Here is an 8,217-nt window from a genome sequence, read left to right as displayed (position 1 = left end):
AAAACTCAATAAATATTTATCCAAAAAAAGAAAGAAAAGAAAGTGATAACAAACATGCCATTTGCTCAATTCAAGTCTCCCCTGAAGAATCATTACCAACCATCTTTGCCAAGTCAGATGAAAAGTACAGCTAATTGAGCAAATTCTCACAAACGGTGAATAAAAGCAATAATGTAATAATAATAATCTTTATACCCCGCCCCATCTCCCAACAAGGTACAAGAAGACAAGGTAAATGAAAGTTTAAACTGTACAAAATGGCAAATTTTACAATTATTTATTTTATCGTGTCAGGGGCAACCAGACCATTGTATTACATTTCTAACAGAACAAAACAAACAAACAGATAAAAAAACACAGTTGATTAAATGTCCTTTGACCAGTATCTGGCCACTTGGAGTGCCTCTGGTGTTGCCGCAAGGAGGTCCTCCATTGTGCATGTAAGCAGGGCTCAGGTTGCATTGCAGCAGGTGGTCATTGGTTTGCTCTTCTCCACACTCGTATGCCATGGATTCCACTTTGTAGCCCCATTTCTTAAGATTGGCTTTGCATCTCATGGTGCCAGAGCGCAGTCTGTTCAGCGCCTTCCAAGTCTTCTGTGTGCCCAGGGGGGAGTCTCTCATTTGGTATCAGCCATTGATTGAGGTTCTGGGTTTGAGCCTGCCACTTTTGGACTCTTGCTTGCTGAGGTGTTCCAACTAGTGTCTCTGTAGATCTTAGAAAACTATTTCTTGATTTAAGTCGTTGACATGCTGGCTGATACCCAAACAAGGGATGAGCTGGAGATGTCTCTGCCTTGGTCCTTTCACTATTGGCTGCTACTTCCTGGCGGATATCAGGTGGTGCAATACCGGCTAAGCAGTGTAATTTCTCCAGAGGTGTAGGGCGCAGACACCCCGTGATAATGCGGCATGTCTCATTAAGAGCCACATCCACTGTTTTAGTGTGGTGAGATGTGTTCCACACTGGGCATGCGTACTCAGCAGCAGAGTAGCATAGCGCAAGGGCAGATGTCTAATTTTACATTATCATGTAGTTAATCCAGACCAATAATTTTATTAAGATAGAACTGTCACTACAACAAAAGCCTATGTATATAAGAATTTATGCCAAAGAGGAATAGGAACCAACAAGATGGAGAAGGGAGGGAGGGGAGAAAAACTGTTGTGCACAAGTGGGAGATAAGTGTAGAATTGGTAAGGTTAAGAAAGTAGGGCATATCAAATTAAAAGAAAACGTAAGTGGAATATCATTTTTTGTTCTACTTAACCCCGCGGAATTGTTATTGAGATGTGTATTTTACTTGTGTTTACAATAATAATTTAAAATGGTTTACAAATTACTTCAATTTTTCATAATGAGCTATAGTCACTCTCAAGTTACCTGTTCTCTTGCACAATCTAATTCATAAAAATAGGTTAAGCCAGGGTTTAAGGTGTTCCTCATAGGGGTTGTTCTCCAGACCCTTGATCATTTTAGTCGCCCTCCTCTGGACACATTCCTGCATGTCAACATCTCCCTTAAATTGTGGTGCCCAGAACTGGACACAATATTCCAGATAATGAAGTAGCTAGTCAAATGTGGGCTAGGCAAAACTACGGTTAGATCAATCTGTAATTGCTTAAGTGAACGAATCAATGCACTTCATCCTGGAAAGAAGTGATGAGTGGAGTGCCGCAGGGTTCTGTCCTGAGCCTGGTTTTGTTCAAAATCTTTATTAATGACTTAGATGAAGGGTTAGAAGGCATGATCATCAAGTTTGCAGACGACACCAAATTGGGAGGGATAGCTAATATCCCAGAAGACAGGAACAGAATTCAAAACAATCTTAGATTAGTGAGATGGGCCAAAACTAACAAAATGTTCAACAGGGACACATGCAAGATACTCCACTTAGGCAGAAAAAATGAAATGCAAAGATACTGAACGGGGGACGCATGGCTCAAGAGCAGTACGTATGAAAAAGATCTTGGAGTCCTTGTGGACAAGTTAGGCTGTTAAAGGCTCCTCCCTAAACTACAAACCCTATAATTCTGCAGGAGGCAGTAATCGGATTTAAAGTGGATTCATTCTCTAGTGTGATGAGGTCCTAGTTTGGAAGGAAGAGAAAGGAGGAAAGAAGGGACGAAGAAAGGGAATGAAGAAAAAAGAATTTAATACGGGCTTGGAAGGTGATAGTATGATAGCTGGGTCCGGAAGCTCCGAGTGTTACACACATTCCACAAGGGCAGTTGTGAATAAGGGAAGGGGAGAGCGGCACACTGAAGGCGGGAATATACTTCAATTTGGTGGAAGGATAGAGGGGAGGGTTAGGATAAGGTTTAGGGTAGGATAAGGGTTAGGGTTTGTTTTTTTTTTTTCTCATGTCAGGAGTGACTTGAGACACTGCAAGTCGCTTCTGGTGTGAGAGAATTGGCCCGTCTGCAAGGATGTTGCCCAGGGGACGCCCGGATGTTTTGATGTTCTATCATCCTTGTGGGAGGCTTCTCTCATGTCCCCGCATGAGGAGCTGATAGAGGGAGCTCATCTGCGCTCTCCCCGGATTCGACCCTACGACCTGTCGGTCTTCAGTCCTGCCGGCACAGGGGTTTAACCCACTGCACCACCGGGGCCATACTGTTAGGGTAACAGTATGAAAGCTGGGTCCAGAAGCTCTGAGCCTTATGCTCTTTCCACTTCACTCCTTTGGGAGTGCTGTTTGCACAACGCAGAAAGGAACACAGATATTATAGAAGGAATGTAAGAATTCTTTAATGGTAAAACCCCTACCCGAGTCCTAAGCCTTACCCTAACCCTTAACCCAAACCCTAATCCTAACTCTAAACCTTACCCTAACCATAAACCTAACCCATAAGCCTAATTCTAACCCTAATCCTAACCCTTACCCTACCCCAAACCCTCCCCTCCTTTCTATCCTTCCACCAAACGGAAGTATATTCCCGCCCTCAGTCTGCCCCCCCCTCCCTTATTCACAACTGCCGTTGCGGAATGTGCGGAAAGCTCAGCGCTTCCGGACCCAGCTATCATACTATCACCCCTTACCCTACCCCAAACCCTGATTAAGTGTTAGGCTTAGGGCAGGACCGTAGCCAGAAAAAAATTTCGGGAGAGGTTGAAAATTTTGGGGGGTGGGGGGTTGAAAATTTCGCGGGGGGGGGGGGGTGAAACCTGCCTCCTAGCTCACGCTGAAGCAAAGAGCACAGCAGAGGGCAGAGCAGCCTTCCATAGCCTGCAGCTCCGCCCCTGTCAACCACCTCCACCAAATCTGGCCTCCTTAATGAGAACATTCAACACACGCACCCAACTTGGTTGCTTCACTACATCAGCTATTGCTGCAAGTAATGACTGTGAATAAAATTGTCAATATTTCCTTGAGATAGTGCTTGCAGTTCTGGAGGGACTCTTAATTTTTTGCATCTCATAGACTTAGCGTGGGGATTTGGTTAACCAGTTAAAATTCATGAGTAAACCAGGTTTTTTAAAAACTCTGAAACATTTCGGGGGGGGGGGTTGAACCCCTACCCCCCCCCCCCCTCGCTACAGGCCTGGCTTAGGGTAAGGGTTAGGGTTTTACCATTGAAGAATTCTTACATTCCTGCTATAATAGCAGTGTTCCGTTCTGCGTTACGCAAACAGCGCTCCCGAAGGAAACAGCGTAAGGCTCAGAGCTTCCGGACCCAGCTTTTATACTATTACCGGAAGATGTATGAGGGGAAAAGAATTGAAGAAGGAAAGAATGAAATGGAAGCTATATTATGAGGGAAGGAGAGCTGGAAGGCAAGAGTCATGCCCGATCAAGGCTAATATAAACATAAATATGTTAAGCAAGCAATGAACTCATTATTCCGAACACGCCATTTCCGAAGCCAGCCTCCCGTTCATTCGCGCACTGTCTCACCCGACCTCTCTGCTCCAGGGACTGTTCTCCGCCGGCGAGTCCAACCCCGAAAGCGGTCCGGGCGCCTTTCAGGAAAACAAGCGCCTCGCTCCGAAGGTTCCGGGCCGCGCGCTAGGCCCGCCCTCCTCCTCCTCCTCCGCCAGCAGGAAGCGCTCCGCCTGCAGCCGCCGTTGGGGTTCGAACTCCCTTTTTTTCAAAAGCGACAGACGCCGCGGCCCCGCCTTAGCCTCCACGGCGAGGAGCCGTCGCCACAGAGAAGCCTGCTGTGCCCTTCCCTCTTTCTGTTCGCCCAGAAAGGCCTCTGAGGGGAGAAGGCCGCCCAGGCCCGGCCTTGTTTATGGGGGGGGACGGGGCTCAAAATGAACGCCTCCTCCCACAGCCAAGAAAGGGGGCTCTTGTGTTTCCACAATGTTGGGGGGTTCAAGAAGGCGCCGACCACAAAGGCGGCGAGAGGCCTATTCTATATCTATATCTCTCTATATATATCTCGCTCTCTCAAAAGCGACGGTTGGCGTCGAGATGGCCGCTATCGTCGCCCTCTTGGCCCCGCCCCCGCCTGACGTCAGAGCGCTGGCCCCGCCTCCGGCGGGCGGAGCGGCGCATGGCGCATGCTCGGTGCCCTTTGTGTCCCGGGCTGGTTGGCTGGCGGGCGGGCGGCAGGCAGGCAGGATCCCTCGCTGGGTGAAGGCCCGGCCGTGAGGAGCGGAGCGCCGTGAGGAGGAGGAGGAAGAGGCGTCATGGTGAAGAAACGGAAAGGCCGGGTCCTCATCGACTCCGACAGCGAGGACAGCGGCAGTGAGGAGAACCTGGACCAGGTGGGTTGGGGAGCTGGGCCCAGAAGGGAGCTCCAGCCTCGCCTCAGCCGGGATCGGGGCAGAGGGAGCCTGGAGCCCCCGGGAAGGAAGGGAGGGAGGGAGGAAGGAAGGAAGGGAGAGGGACAGGTCTCCGGTCAACACACGCAGCCCGCGAGGAAGGTGCCTGCCTGGGGCTCTGTCTGCTTCCGGGCCCGGGGCCCAGGGGCAGACAGTGAAGGAGCCCTTCTCCTGCCATGGCTCAGTGCTCCAGTATCAGGGGAACTGCAAGATGTCTCATTGTACTACAACTCCCATGGTTCCATAGTACTGAGCCTTGGGAGTTGAAGTGGTGTTTGAGTGTATCAGTTCTACAGTGTAGATCAGGCATTGGGCAAACTTCGGCCCTCCGGGTGTTTTGGACTTCAACTCCCACAATTCCTTGGAATTACAATGTCCTATTAATGCGGCTTGACACTTCATCATACTACAACTCCCATGGTTCCATAGTACTGATCTGTGGGAGTTTAAGTGGTGAGTGAGTGTGTCGGTTATACAGTGCAGATCAGGCATTAGGCCAACTTCGGCCCTCCGGGTGTTTTGGACTTCAACTCCCACAATTCCTTGGAATTACACTGTCCTATTAATGCAGTTAGACACTTCATTGTACTACAACTCCCATGGTTCCACAGTACAGAGATGTGGGAGTTTAAGTGGTGTTTGAGTGTGGCTGTGTAGATGAGGCATTGGGCAAACTTCGGCCCTCCGGGTGTTTTGGACTTCAACTCCCACAATTCCTTGGAATTACAATGTCCTATTAATGCGGCTTGACACTTCATCGTACTACAACTCCCATGGTTCCATAGTACTGAGCCATGGGAGTTTAAGTGGTGTTTGAGTGTGTCGGTTCTACAGTGTAGATCAGGCATTGGGCCAACTTTGGCCCTCCGGGTGTTTTGGACTTCAACTCCCACAATTCCTTGGAATTGTGGGAGTTGAAGTCCAAAACACTTGGAGGGCCGAAGTTGGCCCAATGCCTGATCTACATTGTTCAATTAATGCAGGTTGACACCGCTTAAACTTCCATGGCTCAGTATTATGGAATCCTGGGTGTTGTAGTTTGATGAGGCACGAGCGCTCATTGGCAGAGAAAGCCGAAGACTTTATTCATTTATTATTTATTTACCATATTTGTATACCGAATTCTCAGCCCAAAGGCGACTCGAGACAGTTTACAATCGGCATAATTTAATGCCCCCAACAACATAAAATATAGTTAAAACATTAACATATAATATAAACCATATAAAAACAATAAAAGCAATAAAACACAAGACCTCAGCGTCTCAGAACTACAGCTCCCATAATTCCTTCATTCTGAGCCATGGCAGACAAAGTGGTGTCAAGCTGCACTAATTCTACAGCACTCTTTGGTAGATACTTTATAACAGGAATAGGCAAACTTTCGCCCTCCAGGTGTTTTGGTCTTTAACTTCCACAATTGCCCATGCATGCTTTATAAGAACTACAGCTCCCATGATTCCATAACATTGGGTGGGACTGAACTACATTCATTGTACTCTTAAGTCTCTTGGTGGGTTGTCTGGTTTCAATTCATATGAGAAAATAAGAGTGGTCATGCGGGATCAGACCAAAAGCCTCTCTAGTCCTGCAGTTTTTACCAGTTGTGGCCAATTAGATGTCAGCTATCTTCTTTTGCTTGTTAAATGCCATACACACTAATGGTACTGTATAATTAAACAACAACAATAATAGTAATAATAATACAACTTTATTTGTATACCTCTCTATCTTCCCCAAAGGGACTCAGGGTGGTTTCCAACATATAAGGCAAATGTTCAATTGCTGGCAAGAAACCATACAGACCTTTACATCAAGATAAACACATTTGACAATATAACACAATCTAATGAAACTTAACATACAAAATAAATAACAACTGAAAACATCATCAAATACAAAAAAATCCTCTAAAACACAATAAAGATAGAAATATTAAAAACCGATTTCATTGTGGCTCCATCAGTAGAGGTTCAACAAAACCTATGGCCAGGTTACAAATGGACGTGGCCAACTATAAGAGGGCTGGGCATGGGATTGTGCAAACAGGAATTCATAGGGCTGGGGAAGTGGATTAAGTGCAGGACAGAGTGCTGTCTGGCTACCTGGAATTGGGCCTGGGGACTAATCATTCTTGAAAACTTGCTGGAACTTCCAGGTTTTCAAATTTCTGCGAAAAGAGGGCCTGCCTAATCTCCTTTGGGAGGGAGTTTCAAAGTCGGGGCGCCACCACCGAAAAGGTCCTCTCCCTCGTCGCCACCAACCGTGCTTGTGACAGTGGTGGAAACAAGAAGAAGGCCTCCCTGGCAGATCTTAGAGCCCACACTTGTTCAGAGGGGGAGATACAGTCCTGAAGACAAGCAGGGCCCGAACCGTTTAGGGCTTTGTAGTTCATAATCTGTACCTTGAATTGGGACTGGAACCTTATCGGCAGCCAGTGGAGCAACAATATTACCCCAATAGAAGATTCACAAATGCACTAAGATCTTTCCTGCACAGCAAGCTGTAAGCTATGCAACCTCTGACATTGAGCTACCAATATACTACTATGGGTATCCTAGTAAGTTAAATAGGGGTGCCCACCTCATGACATTTTCATATTAGAGTGGATGGACAAGTGTGTATGAGACTGGTTTTTCTTTTTGCCTGCTATATTATTAGGTAAAAGTTAAGCTTTGGGCACAGGTCACCATATCTAATTTCTTGCGAAGTCTTGCTTTTTTTTTTCTTGAAGACTGTCTGAGCATTTTGCAAGTCTTTTCATGTTTTTTTACAGGGTGCAATAATTCCTACTTGGTCTTGAATCCTGAGGACTATATTATTATTTGGCTTTTGGGGGGGTGTTTTGGTAATTTGACTTATAATGTGTTTGGTGCTGTGCCTTTAGTCAGCTTATTGAACGTTGTTTCCATAATTCAAATGTGAGCAATCCACAAGGACTTCTATAGTGTAAGTATTGTTCAGCAATTGTCTTTCCACTCATTTCCAAGGAATAATTTCTCCAGCTGTTCCATGCCATGTTTTCCTCCAACCCTGGTTTGGGAATATTGTTTTTATGGAGTCATCTGTTACCTGCTCCACTGTCTTGAGTTAGCAATTGGGACATCCAGAGTATCTTTTCTGATACCTATATTAAGCAACTTCATGAGGATGTGTTTCAACCTTGGGATCTTGCTATCCTTTCCTCCTCTTGCTATGACTTTTTATCATCTTCATTTCTATTCATATTGTGGCACTTGTTTGAAGATGTGCTTTTTGTGGTACTACTGTGTTAAAGTCTTGTACTGTGATTCTATGGCCCTCCCTCAAGGATCCACTTTGGTGAAGTGTTCCATAATACTAGGGATGCAATTATTCAACTTTGTATATTGCTGGATTTCAACTCTCAGCATTCCTAGCCAGCATAGATAGCCAATGGTGAACGATGCTGGGACTTGCGTCCCAGCA

General features: G+C 46.2%; 1 protein-coding gene across 1 annotated transcript in view; it reads left to right on the top strand.

Annotated features, from left to right (window-relative positions):
• Nucleotides 1-4,514: 4,514 nt before the first annotated feature.
• RTF1 (RTF1 homolog, Paf1/RNA polymerase II complex component) overlaps nt 4,515-8,217 on the top strand; it is a 33,187-nt gene continuing 29,484 nt past the window's right edge. Inside the window, exon 1 of the mRNA XM_060760665.2 lies at nt 4,515-4,713. Coding sequence (XP_060616648.1) covers nt 4,636-4,713 — 78 coding nt within the window. The 5' untranslated portion in view covers nt 4,515-4,635. The remainder of the gene's footprint in view (nt 4,714-8,217) is intronic.

This window comes from Anolis sagrei, chromosome 1 (genome assembly GCF_037176765.1).
Source record: "Anolis sagrei isolate rAnoSag1 chromosome 1, rAnoSag1.mat, whole genome shotgun sequence".
NCBI lineage: Eukaryota > Metazoa > Chordata > Lepidosauria > Squamata > Dactyloidae > Anolis > Anolis sagrei.
This window is presented reverse-complemented; position numbering and strand designations above follow the sequence as displayed.